This window comes from Bufo bufo, chromosome 9 (genome assembly GCF_905171765.1).
Source record: "Bufo bufo chromosome 9, aBufBuf1.1, whole genome shotgun sequence".
Lineage (NCBI taxonomy): Eukaryota > Metazoa > Chordata > Amphibia > Anura > Bufonidae > Bufo > Bufo bufo.
In genome coordinates this window covers 113,210,518-113,237,337 of record NC_053397.1, presented here as the reverse complement: position 1 = coordinate 113,237,337, position 26,820 = coordinate 113,210,518, and the positions used below count along the sequence as shown (strand labels likewise).

Below are 26,820 nucleotides of genomic sequence, written 5' to 3'. Positions count from 1 at the left end.
CATGTACCCATCCTTCCAGCAGGATAATGCACCATGCCACTAAGCTCAAATCATTTCAAATTGGTTTCTTGAACATGACAATGAGTTCACTGTACTAAAATGGCCCCCACAGTCACCAGATCTCAACCCAATAGAGCAGGGGTGCACAACCTGCGGCCCGGGGGCCACATGCGGCCCTTGATACCATTCTGTGCGGCCCCCAACCATCTGGTAACAGACATGTATGCCTATGTCTTGTGGCTGCTCAGATGTATTTTTCATGTATTTCTCCCATTAGATGGGAGTCCTGGAAGTGTAACTAGACATTAATGGTATATAATGTGTGTTCAATATGCCATAAGTACAATATTTCAGTTGTTAATACACCTTTAAATTTTCATTTCGGCCCTCGTCATTGGTTCAGTCTGGCAATGTGGCCCCCAACCAGGAAACGTTGTGCACCCCTGCAATAGAGCATCTTTGGGATGTGGTGAAACGGGAGCTTCGTGTCCTGGATGTGCATCCCTCAAATCTCCATCAACTGCAAGATGCTATCCTATCAATATGGGCCAACATTTCTAAAGAATGCTATCAGCACCTTGTTGAATCAATGCCACGTAGAATTAAGGCAGTTCTGAAGGTAAAAGGGGGTCCAACACCGTATTAGTATGGTGTTCCTAATAATTCTTTAGGTGAGTGTATATGTGTGTATTTTTGGTATGTAACTATACTCTACTTTGCTCTTGTTAAAGGGGACTCTCCCCCGAAACGCGTTGAGCTTTTTATATTAAATAAAGGACTTCTCCACTTTTGAAACCCTGGTTACTGTTCTTTGGTGACGTGGAAGCAAAGTCTGACCACCTGATAAGCGACCTCGGCGGGGGAGGAGAAGGTATAGGTGTTATGTGCTTATCCTATACCTCCCTCCCTAGTGAAGTAAGTTTCTAACTGAGACTCCTTTTCCAACTTTTAATTGGATTTTAATTTGTTATTATTTCTTTTGTCTCCTGCATTCAACCTTAATTTGAACTGTATGACAGCAATGACAATTACCCCTACCAACTAGTGTGGAATCTACGACCACATTAATTAAGCTTGATTGCACCTTGGCGCCCCTCCGCTGTTTTAGTGTTTAAATGCTTTCTTTTTGCTATTCATTGCTCCCTTTTACATTTCTGTTTATCCATGTTGTTTTTTTCTTGTTCCTCACTGTTTTATTTCCATATAGTATGTACCTCTCACAATTAGATTATGGGTTGCTTTTAAAAATGTCCAATTTTGTGGCTGCATTCCTATTCCTGAGGACATTGTCCCAGTTAGTGAGGCTAACGGCCTTTCATCTGGTGGTATTTTTGTTTTCGATTGTTATTCTTTTGATCACCAGTTGTCCCTGGTTTAATATCATATTTACATTCACAGAAGGTGTCACTTTCTGCAATTGTGACGGCAAGCCATTTTTCTAAGAGAAATTTAGAGACACAGCAGCAGTCTGATGTGATAGAAATTATTTTTCAACTATGGTCACTTATTAGCGTGAATCAGGTAAGCACTATTGAAATATAATTGACATATAATGAAAACATTTTGAAATCATTATAGGAGTTATCCCATAATGTAAAAAAAGAAAATCTGTCATCATTTAGTACCTGACAACTTTCTAACAAAGCTAGAACCAGCCCTGTACCTCACATAGTTCCAGAAGTCTCCCCATTCATTGCTCCAATTTTTCTGCTAAATATATTTGAAGCTGTCAGCTTAGGGGTGTGTGTCCTTTCTGATGCAGCTAGTGTCAGATAAAGAATGGAACTGAGCATGTGCTTCTGTCTCAGGTTAGGAAAGAAAAGGAGAGGGTTAATTCTGTACTCCAGTAAAGGAGAGATAGGATACACACGCAGGGCACCAGGGTTGGAGACCAAGGTAGAGAGAAGTGTAAGACAAGTAGGGAATAATCCTGGGTCCAGATGACCCTGACACGATAGAATGCCAGGACAAAGCAGGGCAGCCGTAGGTGATAAACTATAAGCAGAAGTGCTATATAGTGACAATACAGTAAAGAAAAAAGGAAAAAAATCACCAAGTGGCGCCTAGCTTTTACCAAAATATATGTATATTAGATATGCACAAAGTTTAAAATAAAGTATATAAAAGATGCATACAGTGAGTTAGGGGACTTTAGTACGCTTAAAAATAAGAACTGAAAGTAAATACCCCTTACCAATAGAAAGGAGAACCCTTAGTATTCAGTAACCATATGATTAAACCATCTGACATCTGGTAGATAGTATTAAATGGGGAAACGCTAGAAAATATTCAGAAAAACATATAAAAGGTGATATACACCACACTCACTTCGCCTGGGAGGGGTGTGATTGGGATAAAGCTCAAGACACCCAAAACAACCACCTCCCTCGCCTGGCTCTCTTGTAGAATAGCTGGAAGATACGGCAGTCCAATACTTAGTACTTCTGGTATATTCCTTTAATAAATCAGTCAGGTAGGCTCAACGCGTTTCGGGGAATGACAAACCCCTTCCTCAGGAGTAGATAAGGTATTAAGCATATACAGAGTATTTTCTGAAACATACATCTAAATATAGCATATGGCACTCATTCAAACGGAAGGCGTTTTTGGTGCCAAAAAAATAATCACTGTCACTTCCGGTCGGGTAAGTGACATCAGTAGTAAAATTTAAAAGATAACAGAACAGATAAATGATTGTAAGCACAGAATATAAAATATATAGTGGATGGTACGAATGTCGGCCCTATTGGGAAATGTAGGGAGAACAGGAGAATGTTACCTCTCGGGGCGCGGGCAGGCGGAGACTGTAGTTCCAGTGTGGGGAAAGCATCAGCCGGAAGTGCGTTCCACCTCGGCATATGTCAGGGTTTCCGGCAAATGAGCCGCCGATACCAGGAGGGGCGGGGTGGGGTTAGCTTAGAGGTTCCTGTTAATGGAACGCAGATGAAAGAGAGGCTCGGATATTCTATACTTCGGAAAGCCATACAGAGCCGAAGTATCTATAACGGATTGAAAGAGATTATAATGAAGTGCATAATTAATAGAAAATAAAAAGTAGAAAATAGAATATAGAAATGTAACTAAAATAGAGTATGTATGTCAGTGTGAAGAGATTCAGACTAATAGGACTGATGGGTTAATAGACATAATGGAAGAAAAAAATATAAAAATAAAATCTTTCATATACTAAAAAAAACATGCAAATAAAAACACTTTAGCTAAAAAAAATAGTACACTTTAGATAAAAAATTGACGCTAAACCCCTCCAATAGATGTTTAAGAAAACATATATATAATAAAAAATAATTATATATATATATATATATATATATATATAGAAGACAAAAAAATCGGACTGCACTCCAAGCATCTCTTCAAAAAAGTTTAGTTTTTATTCACCCATAAGGTGGCAAAGCGACGTTTCGGCTCAAGCATGAGCCTTTCTTTGCTATATATATATATATATATATATATATAAATAAATATATATATATATATATATATATATATATATAAAAAGATACATACAGTTGCAAGAAAAAGTATGTGAACCCTTTGGAATGATATGGATTTCTGCACAAATTGGTCAGAAAATGTGATCTGATCTTCATCTAAGTCACAACAATAGACAATCACAGTCTGCTTAAACTAATAAAACACAACAAATTAAATGTTACCATGTTTTTATTGAACACACCATGTAAACATTCACAGTGAAGGTGGAAAAAGTATGTGAACCCTTGGATTTAACAACTGGTTGAACCTCCTTTGGCAGCAATAACGTCAACCAAACGTTTACTGTAGTTGCAGATCAGACGTGCACAACGGTCAGGAGTAATTCTTGACCATCCCTCTTTACAGAACTGTTTCAGTTCAGCAATATTCTTGGGATGTCTGGTGTGAATCGCTTTCTTTAGGTCATGTCACAGCTTCTCAATTGGGTTGAGGTCAGGACTCTGACTGGGCCACTCCAGAAGGCGTATTTTCTTCTGTTTAAGCCATTCTGTTGTTGATTTACTTCTATGCTTTGGGTCGTTGTCCTGTTGCAACACCCATCTTCTGTTGATCTTCAGCTGGTGGACAGATGGCCTTAAGTTCTCCTGCAAAATGTCTTGATAAACTTGGGAATTCATTTTCCCTTCGATGATGGCAATCCGTCCGGGTCCTGATGCAGCAAAGTAGCCCCAAACCATGATGCCCCCACCACCATACTTCACAGTTGGGATGAGGTTTTGATGTTGGTGTGCTGTGCCTCTTTTTCTCCACACATACAGGGAGTGCAGAATTATTAGGCAAGTTGTATTTTTGAGGATTAATTTTATTATTGAACAACAACCATGTTCTCAATGAACCCAAAAAACTCATTAATATCAAAGCTGAATATTTTCGGAAGTAGTTTTTAGTTTGTTTTTAGTTTTAGCTATTTTAGGGGGATATCTGTGTGTGCAGGTGACTATTACTGTGCATAATTATTAGGCAACTTAACAAAAAACAAATATATACCCATTTCAATTATTTATTTTTACCAGTGAAACCAATATAACATCTCAACATTCACAAATATACATTTCTGACATTCAAAAACAAAACAAAAACAAATCAGTGACCAATATAGCCACCTTTCTTTGCAAGGACACTCAAAAGCCTGCCATCCATGGATTCTGTCAGTGTTTTGATCTGTTCACCATCAACATTGCGTGCAGCAGCAACCACAGCCTCCCAGACACTGTTCAGAGAGGTTTACTGTTTTCCCTCCTTGTAAATCTCACATTTGATGATGGACCACAGGTTCTCAATGGGGTTCAGATCAGGTGAACAAGGAGGCCATGTCATTAGATTTTCTTCTTTTATACCCTTTCTTGCCAGCCACGCTGTGGAGTACTTGGACGCGTGTGATGGAGCATTGTCCTGCATGAAAATCATGTATTTCTTGAAGGATGCAGACTTCCTCCTGTACCACTGCTTGAAGAAGGTGTCTTCCAGAAACTGGCAGTAGGACTGGGAGTTGAGCTTGACTCCATCCTCAACCCGAAAAGGCCCCACAAGCTCATCTTTGATGATACCAGCCCAAACCAGGACTCCACCTCCACCTTGCTGGCGTCTGAGTCGGACTGGAGCTCTCTGCCCTTTACCAATCCAGCCACGGGCCCATCCATCTGGCCCATCAAGACTCACTCTCATTTCATCAGTCCATAAAACCTTAGAAAAATCAGTCTTGAGATATTTCTTGGCCCAGTCTTGACGTTTCAGCTTGTGTGTCTTGTTCAGTGGTGGTCGTCTTTCAGCCTTTCTTACCTTGGCCATGTCTGAGTATTGCACACCTTGTGCTTTTGGGCACTCCAGTGATGTTGCAGCTCTGAAATATGGCCAAACTGGTGGCAAGTGGCATCTTGGCAGCTGCACGCTTGACTTTTCTCAGTTCATGGGCAGTTATTTTGCGCCTTGGTTTTTCCACACGCTTCTTGCGACCCTGTTGACTATTTTGAATGAAACGCTTGATTGTTCGATGATCACGCTTCAGAAGTTTTGCAATTTTAAGAGTGCTGCATCCCTCTGCAAGATATCTCACTATTTTTGACTTTTCTGAGCCTGTCAAGTCCTTCTTTTGACCCATTTTGCCAAAGGAAAGGAAGTTGCCTAATAATTATGCACACCTGATATAGGGTGTTGATGTCATTAGACCACACCCCTTCTCATTACAGAGATGCACATTACCTAATATGCTTAATTGGTAGTAGGCTTTCGAGCCAATACAGCTTGGAGTAAGACAACATGCATAAAGAGGATGATGTGGTCAAAATACTCATTTGCCTAATAATTCTGTACAGGGTGTAGTGTTGTGTGTTTCTTCCAAACAACTCAACTTTGGTTTCACCTGTCCACGAAATATTTTGCCAATACTGCTGTGGAACATCCAGGTGCTCTTGGGCAAACTGTAAACGTGCAGCAATGTTTTTTTTGGACAGCAGTGGCTTCCTCTGTGGTATCCTCCTATGAAATCCATTCTTGTTTAGTGTTTTACGTAACGTAGATTCGCTAACAGGGATGTTAGCATATGCCAGAGACTTTTGTAAGTCTTTAGTTGACACTCTAGGTTTCTTCTTTACCTCATTGAGCAGTCTGCGCTGTGCTCTTGCAGTCATCTTTACAGGACGGCCACTCCTAGGGAAAGTAGAAGTAGTGCTGAACTTTCTCCATTTATAGACAATTTGTCTTACCGTGGACTGATGAACAGCAAGGCTTTTGGAGATACTTTTATAACCCTTTCCAGCTTTATGCAAGTCAACAATTCTTAATCATAGGTCTTCTGAGAGCTCTTTTTTGCGAGGCATCATTCACATCAGGCAATGCTTCTTGTGAAAAGCAAACCCAGAACTGGTGTGGGTTTTTTATAGGGCAGGGCAGCTGTAACCAACACCTCCAATCTCATTGATTGGACTCCAGTTGACTGACACCTCACTCCAATTAGCTCTTGGAGATGTCATTAGTCTAGGGGTTCACATACTTTTTCCACCTGCCCTGTGAATGTTTACATGGTGTGTTCAATAAAAACATGGTAACATTTAATTCTTTGTGTCTTATTAGTTGAAGCAGACTGATTGTCTATTGTTGTGACTTAGATGAAGATCAGATCACTTTTTTTGACCAATTTGTGCAGAAATCCATATCATTCCAAAGGGTTCACATACTTTTTCTTGCAACTGTATATATAAAAAAATATACATTCAGTAGTATAAATACTGATAGTAATAGGGGAAGAGAAAAAAAAAAGGGAAGGAGGAAAAAACTACAGCAGGGAACATCATAAAAAGTAATTATTTAATATTTTGTGTACTCTAAGCTTTCGTTTAAACCAAAGGGTGTCAGCGTATTCATGCGGTAAATCCAGAACATTTCTTTTCTGGCCAGATTCTGAAATGAGGATGGGACCCATTCAAGTGGAGTAACCTTCAGGAAATGTGGGTTACCATCATGTATTTCCGAGAAATGTCTAGATACACTGTGGGTCAATACTTTCCTTTTTATATTAGACCGGTGTTCATTCATGCGTTCTCTGACCGTCTGATTCGTTCTACCTATATATTTGAGTTGACAGGGGCACTCCAATAGGTAAATAACATCTTTTGTGCTGCAACTCAAATGATGTTTAAAGATAAAGGGTTCCTGTGTGTCAGGGATATTTATTTCCTTCCTCCCGTGTACAATCATCTTACAACATTTGCACCTGGTTCTATTGCATTTGAAGACATCTAGGGGGTCATCCTTAGCTACCGTAGGTCCCACTAGGTCTCTATAGGTATTTGTTTGGCCGTATTTTCCTTTCAATTTAGGACAAGAAGGAGCTAATATATTTTTCAAAGTAGGGGCTCGTCTGAATGTTAGAGAAGGAGTGGAGGGAAGGATTTTCCCTAATATAGGGTCTTTCTGTAGGATAGGCCAATGTTTGGCTAGTATCTCCCTAATCTTTTTGTGTTCTATGTTGTATCTGGTGACAAGATTGGATTGAGTATCCATTATTTTGTTAGTACACTTTCTCTTGTTGGCATTCTTGGGTTTGAGAGACTCTTCCTGGTCTAATTGCAATATCCTCTCCAAATACTCTCTCAACAGATTAAATAAAATTGAGTAAAGGGTTGTATTTCTGTCCATCTAACCAACCCGATCCCTTTGAACTCTTTGTGGACCTCAACAAATTTATACGTAATCTCACCCTCAAGCGCCATTTTAGAATCAAAGAACTTATTAATACGGCCACTGCTAATATCACGGAAGAAGCTACACTACCTACTCTTTACCCTTCCACCCAACCAGTAGATAGACAAGGTGCCCAGCCCTCCACCAGTCCAACTCCTGTACAATCTAAACTCTCCATGAAATCTACCTTTTATCCTCCTAGAGTTCAAATCCCTTACCACTACTAAAAAACCACCCCCAGTGGCCCAACACCATAATCTAACCGCCAATGAGAAAAAAGCTCTAAAGAACTTGAAAAGCAATAATGAAATTATTATAAAAAATGCTGACCAGGAAGGGGGGGTTGTAATTATGGATACTGAGTACTATCTGAAAGAGGCTAATAAAATACTCACAGACCCAGAGTACTATAGAACCCTGGATGGGGACCAGACAGATATTTTAAAAAAATCCCTTACAACATTAATTGAGCAAGGCTATGCCTCAGGGATTTTAGATAAAAAGGAAAAACAATATCTTATTCCTTTCCATCCGGCCACTGCCATTTTTTTATTTTTTGCCCAAGATACATAAAAGTGTAAAAAAAAAAAACAGGTAGACCCATTATATCAGGGATAGATTTCCTCACTACCAATCTTTCGGCTTATGTGGATTCTTTTCTTTTCTCCAAAAATATGTACAATCACTACCGTCTTTTTTGAGAGATTCTTCTCATCTGATCAACCTCTTAAAGAATATACAGTGGAAAGAGAATTACATCTGGGTTACCCTTGACGTTACCTCCCTCTACAGCAATATCAAACATGACTTAGGCCTAATGGCAATCAAACATTTTTTGGAAGGTGACTTAACATTACCTAATGCACAAAAATAATTTATTTGTAAGGGGATCGATTTTATACTTAACCACAACTATTTCACTTTTAATGAGAATTTTTTTATCCAACAGAAAGGGACCGCGATGGTGACGAAATTTGCGCCTTCGTACGCCAATGGGTCTTTTCGAAGAATTACACAATCTTCTGCATAAGAAGACAGGTTGGCATTAGCAGGAGGTGCTTCAAACCCACATGCAGTTGTGCATATATATAGGGGAGCAGATCCTGCATTTGTGGCCCGTTGCTAATGGCAATCCCCAGCAAAATGCATACAATGGAGGATGCCCGCAGCGAACCACAAGTACCACAATAGACATCCTACACAAGGTAACAAGTGCGGATGTAATAATTAATATAACAATATAACAAAACAATAACGAACACAGGTGCACTCTGCAGTAATACTAAATCCTCAAACTGATTTTAAAATTGAGAGATTAGTCAACATGTCCCACGGTGTAGAACATGTCTAAGCCCGGACAATCTTCTGCATAACCCTAAGATTAAATTTTATCGTCGTTATATTGGCGACATTATTTTTATCTGGTAGGGCACTGATACTTATAGCCTTCTTTAATGTACTTAATACTAACGACTGGGGTTTATCCTTCAGTTTGGAACATCATCCGACAGAAGCAATATTTTTAGACATCTGTCTTAATTGCACTAATAATAAAATCACGACAAAAACTTTTTTTTAAAAAGTGGATGCCAATAGTTTTTTAGATTTTACTAGTTGTCACTACCTGAAATGGAAGAAGAACATTCCTTTCAGCCAGATGAAACGCCTGAGAAGGAATTGTTCAGAGGATCAGACTCTTGAGACACAACTAACAATCCTAAAAAAACGTTTTCAAGAGAAAGGCTATCCTAAATCGCTTATAGTAGGATCTGAGAAAAGGATATTGCAATTAGACCAGGAAGAGTCTCTCAAACCCAAGAATGGCGACAAGAGAAAGCATACTAACAAAAAATTGGATACTCAATCCAATCTTGTCACCAGATACAACATAGAACACAAAAAGATTAGGGAGATACTAGCCAAACATTGGCCTATCCTACAGAAAGACCCTATATTAGGGAAAACCCTTCCCTCCACTCCTTCTCTAACATTCAGACGAGCCCCTACTTTGAAAAATATATTAGCTCCTTCTTGTCCTAAATTGAAAGGAAAATACGGCCAAACAAATACCTATAGAGACCTGGTGGGACCTACGGTAGCTAAGGATGACCCCCTAGATGTCTTCAAATGCAATAGAACCAGGTGCAAATGTTGTAAGATGATTGTACACGGGAGGAAGGAAATAAATATCCCTGACACACAGGAACCCTTTATCTTTAAACATCATTTGAGTTGCAGCACAAAAGATGTTATTTACCTATTGGAGTGCCCCTGTCAACTCAAATATATAGGTAGAACGAATCAGACGGTCAGAGAACGCATGAATGAACACCGGTCTAATATAAAAAGGAAAGTATTGACCCACAGTGTATCTAGACATTTCTCGGAAATACATGATGGTAACCCACATTTCCTGAAGGTTACTGCACTTGAATGGGTCCCATCCTCATTTCAGAATCTGGCCAGAAAAGAAATGTTCTGGATTTACCGCATGAATACGCTGACACCCTTTGGTTTAAACGAAAGCTTAGAGTACACAAAATATTAAATAATTACTTTTTATGATGTTCCCTGCTGTAGTTTTTTCCCCCTTCCCTTTTTTTTTTTCTCTTCCCCTATTACTATCAGTGTTTATACTACTGAATGTATATTTTTTTTATATATATGTATCTTTTTATATACACTGCTCAAAAAAATAAAGGGAACACAAAAATAACACATCCTAGATCTGAATTAATTAAATATTCTTCTGAAATACTTTGTTCTTTACATAGTTGAATGTGCGGACAACAAAACCACACAAAAATTTAAAAATGGTAATCAAATTTTTCAACCCATGGAGGTCTGGATTTGGAGTCACACTCAAAATTAAAGTGGAAAAACACACTACAGGCTGATCCAACTTTGATGTAATGTCCTTAACCGCCTTCGGACCGCCTAACGCAGGATCGCGTTCCGGAGGCGGCAGCCCTGCGCAGAGTCACGCATATACGCGTCATCTCGCGCGCGTTCACAGGATCGGAAGGTAAGCGAGTGGATCTCCAGCCTGCCAGCGGCGATCGTTCGCTGGCAGGCTGGAGATGCGATTTTTTTAACCCCTAACAGGTTTATTAGACGCTGTTTTGATAACAGCGTCTAATATTCCTGCTACCTGGTCCTCTGGTGGTCCCTTTTGTTTGGATCGACCACCAGAGGACACAGGCAGCTCAGTAATATGTAGCACCAAACACCACTACACTACACTACACCCCCCCCTGTCACTTATTAACCCCTTATTAACCCCTGATCACCCCATATAGACTCCCTGATCACCCCCCTGTCATTGATCACCCCCTTGTAAGGCTCCATTCAGACGTCCATATGTTTTTTACGGATACATGGATCGGATCCGCAAAACACATACGGACGTCTGAATGGAGCCTTACAGGGGAGTGATCAATGACAGGGGGTGATCACCCCATATAGACTCCCTGATCACACCCCTGTCATTGATCACCCCCCTGTAAGGCTCCATTCAGACGTCCGTATGTTTTTTATGGATCCACGGATACATGGATCGGATCCGCAAAACACATACGGACATCTGAATGGAGCCTTATAGGGGGGTGATCAATGACAGGGGGGTGGTCACCCCATATAGACTCCCTGATCACCCCCCTGTCATTGATCACCCCCCTGTAAGGCTCCATTCAGACGTCCGTATGTTTTTTACGGATCCACGGATACATGGATCGGATCCGCAAAACACATACGGACATCTGAATGGAGCCTTATAGGGGGGTGATCAATGACAGGGGGGTGATCACCCCATATAGACTCCCTGATCACCCCCCTGACATTGATCACCCCCCTGTAAGGCTCCATTCAGACGTCCGTATGTTTTTTACGGATCCACGGATACATGGATCGGATCCGCAAAACACATACGGACATCTGAATGGAGCCTTATCGGGGGGTGATCAATGACAGGGGGGTGATCACCCCATATAGACTCCCTGATCACCCCCCGTACATTGATCACCCCCCTGTAAGGCTCCATTCAGACATTTTTTTGGCCCAAGTTAGCGGAAATTATAATTTTTTTTTCTTACAAAGTCTCATATTCCACTAACTTGTGTCAAAAAATAAAATCTCACATGAACTCACCATAGCCCTCACGGAATCCAAATGCGTAAAAAAATTTTGACCTTTATATTCCAGACTTCTTCTAACGCTTTAGGGCCCCTAGAATGCCAGGGCAGTATAAATACCCCACATGTGACCCCATTTCGGAAAGAAGACACCCGAAGGTATTCCGTGAGGGGCATATTGAGTCCATGAAAGATTGAAATTTTTGTCCCAAGTTAGCGGAAAGGGAGACTTTGTGAGAAAAAAAAATAGAAATCAATATCCGCTAACTTGTGCCAAAAAAAAATTATTTCTATGAACTCGCCATGCCCCTCATTGAATACCTTGGGGTGTCTTCTTTCCAAAATGGGGTCACATGTGGGATATTTATACTGCCCTGGCATTTTAGGGGCCCTAAAGCGTGAGAAGAAGTCTGGGATCCAAATGTCTAAAAATGCCCTCATAAAAGGAATGTGGGCCCCTTTGCGCATCTAGGCTGCAAAAAAGTGTCGCACATCTGGTATCGCCGTACTCAGGAGAAGTTGGGCAATGTGTTTTGGGGTGTCATTTTACATATACCCATGCTGGGTGAGATAAATATCTTGGTCAAATGCCAACTTTGTATAAAAAATGGGAAAAGTTGTCTTTTGCCGAGATATTTCTCTCACCCAGCATGAGTATATGTAAAAAGACACCCCAAAACACATTGCCCAACTTCTCCTGAATACGGCGATACCACATGTGTGACACTTTTTTGCAGCCTAGGTGGGCAAAGGGGCCCACATTCCAAAGAGCACCTTTAGGATTTCACAGGTTATTTTTTACACATTTTTATTTCAAACTACTTACCACACATTAGGGCCCCTAGAATGCCAGGGCAGTATAACTACCCCACAAGTGACCCCATTTTCCGCTAACTTGTGACAAAAAATTAAAAATTCTAGGAACTCGCCATGCCCCTCACGGAATACCTTGGGGTGTCTTCTTTCCAAAATTGGGTCACTTGTGGGGTAGTTAAACTGCCCTGGCATTCTAGGGGCCCTAATGTGTGGTAAGTAGTTTGAAATCAAAATGTGTAAAAAATGACCTGTGAAATCCTAAAGGTGCTCTTTGGAATGTGGGCCCCTTTGCCCACCTAGGCTGCAAAAAAGTGTCACACATGTGGTATTGCCGTACTCAGGAGAATTTGGGCAATGTGTTTTGGGGTGTCATTTTACATATACCCATGCTGGGTGAGATAAATATCTTGGTCAAATGCCAACTTTGTATAAAAAAATGGGAAAAGTTGTCTTTTGCCAAGATATTTCTCTCACCCAGCATGGGTATATGTAAAATGACATCCCAAAAAACATCGCCCAACTTCTCCTGAGTACGGCAATACCACATGTGTGACACTTTTTTGCAGCCTAGGTGGGCAAAGGGGCCCACATTCCAAAGAGCACCTTTCGGATTTCACCGGCCATTTTTTACAGATTTTGATTTCAAACTACTTCGCACGCATTTGGGCCGCTAAAATGCCAGGGCAGTAAAACCATCCCACAAGTTACCCCATTTTGGAAAGAAGACACCCCAAGGTATTTCGTGATGAGCATAGTGAGTTCATGGAAGTTTTTATTTTTTGTCACAAGTTAGTGGAATATGAGAATTTGTAAGAAAATAAATAAATAAAATCATCATTTTCCGCTAACTTGTGACAAAAAATAAAAGGTTCTATGAACTCACTATGCCCATCAGCAAATACCTTAGGGTGTCTACTTTCCGAAATGGGGTCATTTGTGGGGTGTTTGTACTGTCTGGCCATTGTAGAACCTCAGGAAACATGATAGGTGCTCAGAAAGTCAGAGCTGCTTCAAAAAGCGGAAATTCACATTTTTGTACCATAGTTTGTAAACGCTATAACTTTTACCCAAACCATTTTTTTTTTTACCCAAACATTTTTTTTTTATCAAAGACATGTAGAACAATAAATTTTGAGAAAAATGTATATATGGATGTCGTTTTTTTGCAAAATTTTACAACTGAAAGTGAAAAATGTCATTTTTTTACAAAAAAAATCATTAAATTTCGATTAATAACAAAAAAAAAGTAAAAATGTCAGCAGCAATAAAATACCACCAAATGAAAGCTTTATTAGTGAGAAGAAAGGGAGGTAAAATTCATTTGGGTGATAAGTTGCATGACCGAGCAATAAACGGTTAAAATAGTGTAGTGCAGAAGTGTAAAAAGTGGCCTGGTCATTAAGGGTGTTTAAGCTAGGGGGCTGAAGTGGTTAAAGGGCTTCTGTCACCCCACTAAACTGTTATATATTTTTTTGGTTACTTATAATCCCTATACTGCGATTTATGCATACATACTGTAATTAATCATTTTGGTTCAGCAGATTCTGTTAAAAATGTACTTTTTAAATATTCAAATTACCTTGCTACCAGCAAGTAGGGCGGCTACTTGCTGGTAGCAGCCGCATCCTCCTATCCTAAAGACACCCCCTCCGCATGTTGATTGACAGGGCCAGCAGACGGGATCTTTCTCTGCTGGCCCTGTTTGCATTCAAATTCTGGTGCCTGCGCCGTACCTGTCTTCCCCACTAAAAAATGTTTAGTGGGGTGACAGAAGCCCTTTAAAACAAGTCAAAATGAGGTTCAGTAGTGTGTGTGGCCTCCACGTGCCTGTATGACCTCCCTACAATGCCTGTGCATGCTCCTGATGAGGTGGCGGACGGTCTCCTGAGGGATCTCCTCCCAGACCTGGACTAAAGCATCTGCCAACTCCTGGACAGTCTGTGATGCAACGTGACGTTGGTGGATAGAGCGAGACATGATGTCCCAGATGTGCTCAATTGGATTCAGGTCTGGGGAACGGGCGGGCCAGTCCATAGCATCAATGCCTTCGTCTTGCAGGAACTGCGGACACACTCCAGCCACATGAGGTCTAGCATTGTCTTGCATTAGGAGGAACCCAGGGCCAACCGCACCAGCATATGGTCTCACAAGGGGTCTGAGGATCTCATCTCGGTACCTAATGGCAGTCAGGCTACCTCTGGCGTGCACATGGAGGGCTGTGCGGCCCTCCAAAGAAATGCCACACCACACCATTACTGACCCAATGCCAAACCGGTCATGCTGGAGGATGTTGCAGGCAGCAGAACGTTCTCCACGGCGTCTCAAGACTCTGTCACGTCTGTCACATGTGCTCAGTGTGAACCTGCTTTCATCTGTGAAGAGCACAGGGCGCCAGTGGCGAATTTGCCAATCTTGGTGTTCTCTGGCAAATGCCAAACGTCCTGCACGGTGTTGGGCTGTAAGCACAACCCCCACCTGTGGACGTCGGGCCCTCATATCACCCTCATGGAGTCTGTTTCTGGACACTACGCTGACAGACACAGCAAACCTTCTTGCCACAGCTCGCATTGATGTGCCATTCTGGATAAGCTGCACTACCTGAGCCACTTGTGTGGGTTGTAGACTCCGTCTCATGCTACCACTAGAGTGAAAGCACAGCCAGCATTCAAAAGTGACCAAAACATCAGCCAGGAAGCATAGGAACTGAGAAGTGGTCTGTGGTCACCACCTGCAGAACCACTCCTTTATTGGGGGTGTCTTGCTAATTGCCTATAATTTCCACCTGTTGTCTATCCCATTTGCACAACAGCATGTGAAATTGATTGTCACTCAGTGTTGCTTCCTAAGTGGACAGTTTGATTTCACAGAAGTGTGATTGACTTGGAGTTACATTGTGTTGTTTAAGTGTTCCCTTTATTTTTTTGAGCAGTGTATATATATATATTTTTTTTATATTTATTTATTATATTTTTTTTATTATATATGTTTTTTTAAACATATATATAATAGCTTTAGCATAAAATTTTAATCTAAAGTGTACTATTTTTTAGCTAAAGTGTATTTATTTTCATGTTTTTTTTATTATATGAAAGATTTTATTTTTATATTTTTTTATTTTTTCTTCCATTATGTCCATTAACCCATCAGTCCTATTAGTCTGATTCTCTTCACACTGACGTACATACTCTATTTTAGTTACATTTTTTAAAATAGTTGGACAATTTCTATATTCTATTTCCTACTTTTTATTTTCTATTATTTATGCACTTCATTATAATCTCTTTCAATCCGTTATAGATACTTCGGCTCTGTATGGCTTTCCGAAGTATAGAATATCCAAGCCTCTCTTTCATCTGCGTTCCATTAACAGGAACCTCTAAGCTAACCCCGCCCCTCCTGGTATCTGCGGCTCATTTGCCGGAAACCCTGACATATGCCGAGGTGGAACGCACTTCCGGCTGATGCTTTCCCCACACTGGAACTACAGTCTCCGCCTGCCCGCGCCCCGAGAGGTAACATTCTCCTGTTCTCCCTACATTTCCTAATAGGGCCAACATTCGTACCATCCACTATATATTTTATATTCTGTGCTTACAATCATTTATCTGTTCTGTTATCTTTTAAATTTTACTACTGATGTCACTTACCCGACCGGAAGTGACAGTGATTATTTTTTTGGCACCAAAAACGCCTTCCGTTTGAATGAGTGTCATATGCTATATTTAGATGTATGTTTCAGAAAATACTCTGTATATGCTTAATACCTTATCTACTCCTGAGGAAGGGGTTTGTCATTCCCCGAAACGCGTTGAGCCTACCTGACTGATTTATTAAAGGAATATACCAGAAGTACTAAGCATTGGACTGCCGTATCTTCCAGCTATTCTACAAGAGAGCCAGGTGAGGGAGGTGGTTGTTTTAGGTGTCTTGAGCTTTATCCCATCACACCCGTCCCTGGTGAAGAGAGTGTGGTGTATATCACCTTTTATACGTTTTTCTGAATATTTTCTAGCGTTTCCCCATTTAATACTATCTACCAGATGTCAGATGGTTTAATCATATGGTTACTGAATACTAAGGGTTCTCCCTTCTATTAGTAAGGGGTATTTACTTACTTTCAGTTCTTATTTTTAAGCGTACTAAAGTCCCCTAACTCACTCTATGCATCTTTTATATACTTTATTTTAAACTTTGTGCATATCTCATATACATGTATTTTGGTAGCAGCTAGGCGGCACTTGATTTTTTTTTCCTTTTTTCTTTACTCTTCTGTCTCAGGACAGAGAAATTAGAGAAAGAGCAAACAGCAGGTGGTGCTATACATAGTAACATAGTACATAAGGCCGAAAAAAGACATTTGTCCATCCAGTTCGGCCTGTCATCCTGCTTGCAAGTTTATCCAGAGGAAGGCAAAAAAAAAAAACCTGTGAGGTAGAAGCCATTTTTCCCCACTTTACGGGAATAAAAAATTCCTTCCCAACTCCAATCAGGCAATACAGATGTATTTAATTAAATAACCCAGTAGCTATAATACATTTTTAATTACATGAAATTACAAAAGTATTCAGATCCAGGTGCTGGTTTGAAAAATGTAGAATATTTTTCATGTGACAATTTTTTTAAGTGATACATCAAGGAATACAATATTGGTTATATAGAAATAATGATTTATTAATTTAAGGGCGCTTTCCCACGAGCAAGTTTTCCATCCAGATGCAATGCGTGTAATTAGTGTTTAGTATCTGGTCTGAATCCTGACCCATTAATTTCAATAGGTCTGGGTACATGAGCATAGTCTTTCATGCATCATCTTCGTGTCCAGGAAAAACTGCAACATGTTCTATATTGTGCATCCTTCATGCAGTTCTGGCTCAATAAAATTGAACGGGATGTGTGTGAAAAACAGAAGGCATCCAGATGCAATGCAATTAACTGATGTTTGCTAGGAGATGTAGACTGTGTTTTTCTTCACTCAAATGAAAAACGCATTCATTCCGGATACAATCCGGATGGAAAAAACACACACACTGAACCCAATCAGAGAAAAAAATACTGTTTAAGGCCTCTTGCACACAAACGTTGTGTTCCACAAACGGCGGGTCCGCGGCGGCCAGGACGGATCGAGACCCATTCAACTTGTAATGGTCCGCAATCACGGAGATGCAGACCGGAAGCACGGATCGGAACCCCATTGAAGCACTACCTTTTCTGTCCATGCCTCCGCACCGCAAAAAAAAGAACTTGTTCTATTTCTTTGCGGTGCGGACGAATCACAGACCCATTCAAGTTGAATGGGTCTCGATCCGTCCTGGCCGCCACACGGATGTTGCCCGTGCATTGGGGACCGCAAATTGCAGTCCCAAATGCACGGAACGGATGCCCAACGTTCAAGTGCAAGAGGACTAACTTGCATGCAGAAACCATAAATATTTTCCTGAACAGATCCTGGCACAATCCGTACTTATGATGTGAGACCTAATAGAAAAACTTTGAAAAATATATTTTAGAAGTGCCTGAAATGTTGCACATAAAGACAATGCTGTTTGTGTAAAACAGCTCTTTTCATTTTGGAAACATTCTTATGGAGGAAGATGTATCAAAAGTGTTTATGAGATTAAAACATTTTAATTTATTTTTTACAGATCTCTGGACAACCTTTTTTACTAGAAATGATATGCCTTTTTTTGGATTTGTTTGCATTTATTATGAAAAAAGTAGAACCTGCCATGCTAAAACAGGTACACAATGATCTACCTAGTAGTTAAAAAATACTATTTTATTGAAATATACAATATTTTAGAAGTCTCATGCACTGGTTCACTGTTAAATATGTCTCAGGCCACTCATCTGGCGTAAAAAAAAGTTGAAAATATTTAGCTCTTTTGTGCCACATAAAAAACTTTTCTGCAAAGTTATTGTTCCATGTACAAGGCTGAGTAGAGGGGGTTTGACCTCCCATGGACTGCAATTTATAATCTTTTATGTCAGAAACTGGTGTCAATATAGCATAAATCTACACCAGCTCACTGGTAGCTGAGATTTCACTTTCTGGTGCATGGAGGGCCAGAGATTTATTAAAACAACACTCCAGTTCAAGAAAAAAGTTTACAGTAACTGGGAAACTAACAGAACACTTAAATGGTGACCTCTGTTTCATCATTTTAGTTGCAGATCCACTAATTCTCAGGTTCTTTTTCTGCGATCCAAGATGGCCTCACAGCTTCTCATGCTATCTGGTGCTTGCTGCATTGATAGCCCAAACAATTTCCTACTTGTCGAGCCCTGCTCTTGGATTGGCCAGCGGTGTTCAAGGAGACTATCTTAGATGGAAGAAGAGGAGTTTGAGAATCAACGGATCTGCAGCTAAAAAGATGAAAAAGAGTGCACCATTTGAGTGTTCTGTTTGTTTCCCAGTTAACCCGATCAAGACCCTGCCATTTTTCATCTTCCTAACCATCCTCCGGGCGCAAAAATTTGGTAATATGTGTTGGCTTATGAGTATAGAAAAAAACATGGATTTCTGTGGTAATACTATAGCTTAGAGGTTAAAGCGAACCTTTCACCTCATTTTCACTTGTTAAACTAGCCACAGTACCTTATAGATTATATTGAATGTGTTGTTATCCATGTTAGTGCCGCTTTCCTGCGCTTTTTATTCATAAAAAAAACGTCTTATAAAGTTCTGATTTCTGCTCCAACAGTCAGGCAACAAGTCAAGGGGGTAGCCCTTCCCTCTCCTCTGGCCGTACCTCCCCTGCCCTAACGCCGCCTCTATGCTTTGTGATTGACAGCCGGCTCAGTCGCCGGGACGGCGCTTCTGAATCCTGCGCATGCGCCGTCCTCCTCATTCGCCGCGCGATCCCGTCTTTCTGGCAGACAGAAGCGCGACCATGTAACAGGATCGCGCATGCGCCGTACGCGATGCCTGCCTGTCTGCTCTCCCTCCCGTGCGCGCGCTCCACTATCTTCAGGCTCCAAGTGCCCCACGTGATCACTGTAGACTTGCCGCAGATTGCAAGCCAGTGATCATCGTGAGCCCCAGAAAGACGGGATCGCGCGGCGAATGAGGAGGACGGCGCATGCGCAGCATTCAGAAGCGCCGTCCCGGCGACTGAGCCGGCTGTCAATCACGAAGCATAGAGGCGGCGTTAGGGCAGGGGAGGTACGGCCAGAGGAGAGGGAAGGGCTACCCCCTTGACTTGTTGCCTGACTGTTGGAGCAGAAATCAGAACTTTATAAGACGGTTTTTTTATGAATAAAAAGTGCAGGAAAGCGGCACTAACATGGATAACAACACATTCAATATAATCTATAAGGTACAGTGGCTAGTTTAACAAGTGAAAATGAGGTGAAAGGTTTGCTTTAAGCTATTGGTTTTGCACGTAGAATTCTCTAATTTGAATCTCAGGAGAGACTTTGAAGTTTTGTTTTTTTCTTCAGATATTTTTTTTCTTCCACATTTATCCCATAATTTGTCATCATAATTTTCTCTAGAAAGCTAATAAATATTACTGGTTTCTTTATAATCATATATTGTGTCTGTAAATAAACAGGTAATAGGTTTTAGCAAAAAATAAAACTATTCTCAGTATAGTAAGGCCTTATATGATTATATATTATTTATTATAGTATAGCCTTTTAATATGGTTAAATAAATAAAAAATTTAAAGAAAACCTATATCTCTCCTGGGACTTGATGTCTACATACAGTATAAACCACCGTACCACCAAGCTATAGCATTACCGCATACAGATACTTGTTTTTTCTATGCTTATAAGCTAACATGTATTACTGGTGTCTGTATCAACATATATTGTGCCTCTGAATCCAGCAATAATATGTGGATTAGCTTTCTGAGCAGAACTCAGTGTGATGAAGCTATATTACAGAGTGTGTATAATACACATATGTACAGTAGATAGACTTGGACACAGCTCTGTCCTCAGCCTAATGTCTTGCCCTGTCAATACTTTACAATGTTAGTCATTGTCATTGACACCTTAAATAAGGGGCACATCTGCACTTGAACAGACCACTGTGGTTACTACCACATTAAACATGTTGGCAGGTCAAGTATTGTACTGACTAGGGATCGACCGATATAGATTTTTTAGGGCCAATACCAATAATTTGTGAACTTTCAGGCCGATAGCCGATAATTTATACTGATATTCTGGGAATTTTCATTTTTTTTAAAAATAAATAAATTCCTACACAAATCTGCTGAAAAGTAATATGTTTATTGTTAACGTGTATTTTTTCTTTTTTTTGTAAATCTTTCTTTTTCCTTTATACTTAATATATTGGTGTTTTTTTTTGTTTTGTTTTTTTACTAACTTTTAGCCCCCTTAGGGACTAGAACCCTTATCCTATTCACCCTGATAGAGCCCTGGCTCTATCAGGGTGAATAGGAGCTCACACTGTCCCTGCTGCTCTGTGCTTTGTGCACACAGCAGCATGGAGCTTACCATAGCAGCCAGGGCTTCAATTGTGTCCTGGCTGCCATGGTAACCGATCGGAGCCCCAGACTTACACTGCTGGGGCTCCGATCGAAGGAGCAGGGGAGAGGGGATCCTGTGGCCACTGCCACCAATAATTAATACTGGGTGGGGGGGCGCACTGCGCCACCAATGTTTTTAATACTGGGGTGGGGGTGGGGGGCGCACTGCACCACCAATGATTACTACTCGGGGGCTTGGGGGCGCTCTGCGCCACCAATGATTAATACTGGGGGGCGCACTGCGCCACCAATGAAGAGAAATCTCTCATTCATTCATATACAGGAGGCGGGAGCTGGCTGCAGAATCACATAGCTGGCTCCCGACCTCTATGAGCGGTAGCTGCGATCCGCGGCACCTGAGGGGTTAACTACCGCAGATCGCAGCTACCGCTCATAGAGGTCGGGAGCCGGTTATGTGATTCTGCAGCCAGCACCCGCCTACTGTATATGAATTAATGAGAGATTTCTCTTCATTGGTGGCGCAGTGGCCACAGCCCCTCCCCTTCTCTTGTCCTCTCTCCTCAATGGCGGCAGCACAGGGGGAGGGGGAGACTGCTTCCTTCTCCCCTGTGAATATTGGCCGATAATATCGGTAAAACCGATAATCGGTCGATCCCTAGTACTGACTCTGCATACTCTATCCACTTCTAGCTCTTCTCCTTCTCAAGTGGAGTATTATGCTAGCACTAGATACTATGGCTGCTGCTGTATGCCCCCCCCCCTTTCTCAGGTTCAATATTTACGCTAGCCCTAGATACATTTGGCTACTTCTGTATCACCCCTTCACTGGTGCAGTATTTGTGCTAGCCATAGATACCATGGCTACTACTGTATGACCCCCTTCTCAGAGGGAATTTTGGCGGTCATCCCAAAAGCAGTAATGGCAATCGCGTTACTTTTTTCCTCACACATTTGAACTGGACACTGGATCTGTAGTTTCCACCAAATTATCCTCTACTCCTTGAGGAGTATCAGCCTTGGCATTGTATGTTGTAGCTTCTGCAACATTCCCTCTTCTATAGGTGGAACATTCAGGCTAGTCCTAGGTGTGGTAATTGCATTTCCCTCTCAGATGGGTTTCTTGCTCATTTTACGCTGCCAATAGATGCTGTAGCTCCAACAGGTGTCATCTTTATCCTGGCACTTGGTGCCATAGTTGACAAGTCCACTTATGGTTTGCATTACTTCCATCAACAGACCAGGTATTTGCAATGGCATGGCATTCTATAGCTGATAGTCTACTCACTTCTAGTGTGCACTAGTTCTTCACCTGGCTTAACCTTCTAGTTTCTATGGCACTTGTCTACCGCATTGTTCCCTTCAGAACTGGGGCATTTGCGCTAACAAGTTATACTGTGACAACATTAGCATTGTCCTTCTTAGGAGATTGAATTGTTGCACTGACGTCCTGCTGTAGCAGACATTCCTATGCAGTTCTTGTGCTGTGAGATGACTTCATTACTCCCAACACCAGACCGAGCGGTTGTGCTGTCTCCTCTAGTAACTGATTTGTTACTGAGACGCAACTCACTCTCTACTTTTCCCCTTCCACAAGAAGAGTAGTTGCACTCGCCCTTTCTTGGGTTAGTGTATTACTGCTCTGGAGTTCCTGTTCTGATGTTATTTTTTTTGGTACCTTTATCGTAATGGGCATACACATCACACTCCTTTTACTGGCGCCAGTCTCTGGCCACTTGTGCATTCCTCTAATAACCACATTCTCCCCTTCAGAAGGAGTTGCTACACTATGGCGGTAGCTAGTTTGACAAGTCTATAGATTTCTGTTGTTGCAGGCGTCTGCATCACTTTTACCTACACTTAAAGGGAACCTGTCACGTGGATTTTGGGTATAGAGCTGAGGACATAGGTTGCTAGATGGGTATTATAATCATACTCGCGGCTAAAAGGAAGGGAGAGGGGATCTAGTAATTAGAATACTCAAGGGACTCATTTCCAAAAGGGGAAAGTGTATTTAGAACATATATCCAGTACATCTCTTTCCGGCACAGTTGTTGATAGGATATGTTCTAAAGGTGAAACTCTTAGAGAAGACGGATCACTGTCATGTTTATCAAAATAATGCCGAGAGACACTGTGAGTGAGGATGCCTCGTTGGATATTTGAGTGATGCTCATTCAACCTTTCCCTAACTGTCTGCGTGGTTCTGCCTACATATTTCAAATTACAGGGACACGTAAGGAGATACATCACATTTCTAGTGCCACAATGGAGTTCGTGTCTGATTTTCCACGTGTCATTCTGGTGTTTTTTTGTTGTTGTTGCTGTGGGAATCTGTATCTCCTTTAGTCCCTGGGTGATCATGTTGCAACACATGCAATTCTTAAGACTGCATTTCCGTATTCCTATTGGATTTAGAATCCCAAAGGGTCTTATCAAAGTTTTCAACTTTTTATATATATATATATATATATATATATATATATATATATATATATATATATAGACGTAGAAAAAGGGCAGCACTCCAATAAATAAAATAGCAAAAAACTTTATTTACCCATAAGGCTGTAGCGACGTTTCGGCTCTAACACAGGAGCCTTCCTCAAGCAGTGTGTACAGATCAAGATCCAAACATATATAGTGTTATAGCTAGCCATAGCCAATTACATGTTAAGTGAACATAATTAATAAATAAAACAAAATACAGAATACATCATACATGTGAATACAGATAAAATCAGCAATACAATGTGGTTCAATCGTGGTGCACCTGATTGCTTAAAAACTATTACCATAAATATAAAACTTAGTGAGATATTTCTATAATTACATAGTTGATAGTATAATCAGTGTCAACTGTAGATGATTAAATAAAGTGTCACGTGCTTACTATTACAGGTGGTGCATATTGAGGATGCAGGATGAGGGTCGGTTGTGGTCGCTGCTAACATGTGCGGTCCGGCGTGCCCAGGTCCCCACTGCGCATGCCAATACGACGTGTAATACATGTTGCCGGCCAGTATCAATACGACGTGTAATACATGCTGCCGGCCAGTATCAATCTCGTCACCTGACGCATATGCTCCTACGTCACCGCACCAAGACGGCCATTATGGATAAGGGCAAACAGCCCATTCTGTCGCCCTGACGATCATGCTGACAATTTAATCCGATGCAGTGTGCTCCTACGTCACCGCACCAAGACGGCCATTATGGATAAGGGCAAACAGCCCATTCTGTCACCCTGATGATCATGCTGACAGTTTAATCCGGTGCAGTGTGGAATCGGGATGTACTGGCATGGGACAATGCCAGAGTGTCAGGAGTGGCTGAGTGGGCTCGGCTGAGGGATACCACAACAATGAAGAGTGGATCCGCCAGCCGTGACCACAGAGCGGCCGCGCATCCGTACGCAAATACAGAGTCGCGGCCGCTCCGATCAAACCCACCTGTCGCCACAACCTGTCGCCACAACATTCAGAGGGCTCTCCTCTTAACCCCTACCACACATGCAACGGAAAATAACAAAAACAAAAACAGTCTTCTGGAGGGAACATGGAAGTCGCTTTTCGCATAGACAATGGTATCAAGGCATCACGATCGCACCGTCAGCATGAAGGCCACACCGCCCATCATCACCCCAAACTCGCAGCATAACACCTGTAAATATAAAGATAAAGTGTGAGCATAAGTGCACGGAAGGGAATACAAAACATACAATATTAAAAGACTATTAGAATAAACGAAGATTTATGTATAGTACACACAAGTCACATAATCAACACTGGGACAATCGACATTAAAAAATACAAAGATAGAGGGCAAGACACGCCACTAACCGACCCCAACCTTGTAATCCACATTGAGACCATGTGGATGGAGGGAGTCCAACGTGTAGATCCATTTTAATTCTCGCTTTTTTAAAAGGCTAGTCCTGTTGCCACCTCTCCTAGGCATTGGTACATGATCAATGATGCAAAATCTTAGGTCTTTCTCAGTGTGTTTCTGGTTGGCAAAGTGTTTAGATACTGGTAAATCCAGTCTTTTTTTCCTGACACTAAGTCGGTGATTGTTGAATCGTGTCTTAAAATCAGTTGTCGTTTCACCGACGTACAACAGATTACAAGGACAAACGATAACATACACAACAAAACTGGAGTCACAGGTCAGATAATGTCTCATCTGATATGAAACCCCAGTCCGTGGGTGCATGAAAGCTCTACCCTTAAGAATGAATTTACAGTTTACGCAGGACAAACAGGGAAAACAGCCGACACTGGCACCTGTCAGGGTCAGCTGTCTCGCTGTCTTCAGGGTTCCCACGTCTGCCCTTACCAATTGGTCCTTGAGACTCTTGGACCTGCGGTAGGACATGATCGGAGGAGAGTGGAATTCCTTAACTGTATCTAGACAACCGCCCAATATACCCCAGTGACGCCGAATAATGTTACTTATGTCGGCGCTCTGTTCACAGTGGGTGGAGATAAATGGAATCCTAGTCATCTGTTTTTGTTTTGCCTTCCTTTTTAGAGTGTCATCCCTGTTCAGTTGACTGACCAATTTCTTTTGTTCCTGTAATAGCTTAATTGGATACCCTCGTTTCTCAAATTTATGTAACAGTGTATCCAAGGTATTGTTGGATGCCACAGGGTCAGAAACGATACGTTTAACCCTCAAGAACTGGGAGTATGGGAGGGATTTAACCATGGACCTAGGGTGATTACTGCTGTAGGTCAGTAGCATGTTCCTGTCGGTTGACTTAGTAAATAATTCTGTCTGCAATTTACCATCCGACAGGATCACGCGAGTGTCCAAAAACTGCATTTCAACCCAGGAATGCACCAAAGTGAACTGTAGTGCCCTATCAATTCCATTGAGGAAACTGTGAAAATCACAGAGTTGTTTGGCATCACCTGTCCAAATGAGGAAGACGTCGTCTATGTACCGCCACCACGCCCTAACATGTTGGAAGTGGTGGCTTCCATAGACGACGTCCTCCTCAAACCTGCGCATAAAGATATTGGCGTAAGTTGGGGCCACATTGGACCCCATCGCCACGCCCTGTTCCTGCACGTAGTATGAATCTTGAAATAAGAAATAATTGTGCCTAAGCACAATCTCCAACAAAGATAGTACAAAATGTTGGGAACCATCAGTGAGTGTGGATTTATCCAACATTGAACCGACCGCAGCCAATCCCTTTTGATGATCTATTGATGTATAAAGTGAAGTTACATCAAACGATGCAAGTATCACATCAGATACATCAACAAGATCAACATCCTGTAATTTAAGCAAAAAGTCGCTGGTATCACGAATATATGAGCTGCCCCCACAAGCGAAACTGCACAGAACTTTATCAAGGAAGATGGCCACATGGCTGAAGATTGAATCGGAGCCCGAAACAGAAATCTACTCAAGATGCCTCTTCTGCTGACCAGGCTTTTTTAGGGTTGAGGGAGACAGAATTGTCCGGAGACAACGCATCCGGCGTGGAGGCCGTAGACACAGGCGACAACAAAAAGCAGCGCAACAACAGACCCCGTCCTCCCGGCAGGAACAACCCGTCGAGGAAGAAGTAACCGTGGTGAATCTTTCTTCAAAAAATTTGACTGACGCCCAAGTGAGTGTATTAAGTAAGGGGCTTTCTTTTTGCCCACGAACCACTGCGGACTGGTTCGAACTTGATTTTGACCTGTATAATTTCTTTCGTGCTA

At 41.5% G+C, this 26,820-nt stretch overlaps 1 protein-coding gene across 6 annotated transcripts in view; it reads left to right on the top strand.

Annotated features, from left to right (window-relative positions):
• Positions 1–26,820, top strand: part of C9H1orf112 (chromosome 9 C1orf112 homolog) — a 605,884-nt gene that overhangs the window by 375,759 nt on the left and 203,305 nt on the right. For 5 of the 6 annotated variants that reach the window (XR_005774249.1, XM_040407709.1, XM_040407710.1 and 2 more), the window contains 2 exons: positions 1,399–1,521; positions 18,284–18,379. The exons of the other annotated variant lie outside the window; for it this stretch is intronic. Coding sequence is in view for 4 of the 5 variants with exons in the window: in XM_040407709.1 (XP_040263643.1) it covers positions 1,399–1,521; positions 18,284–18,379 (219 nt within the window). In the remaining variant the exon portion in view is untranslated. The remainder of the gene's footprint in view (positions 1–1,398; positions 1,522–18,283; positions 18,380–26,820) is intronic. 6 annotated transcript variants of the gene reach the window in all.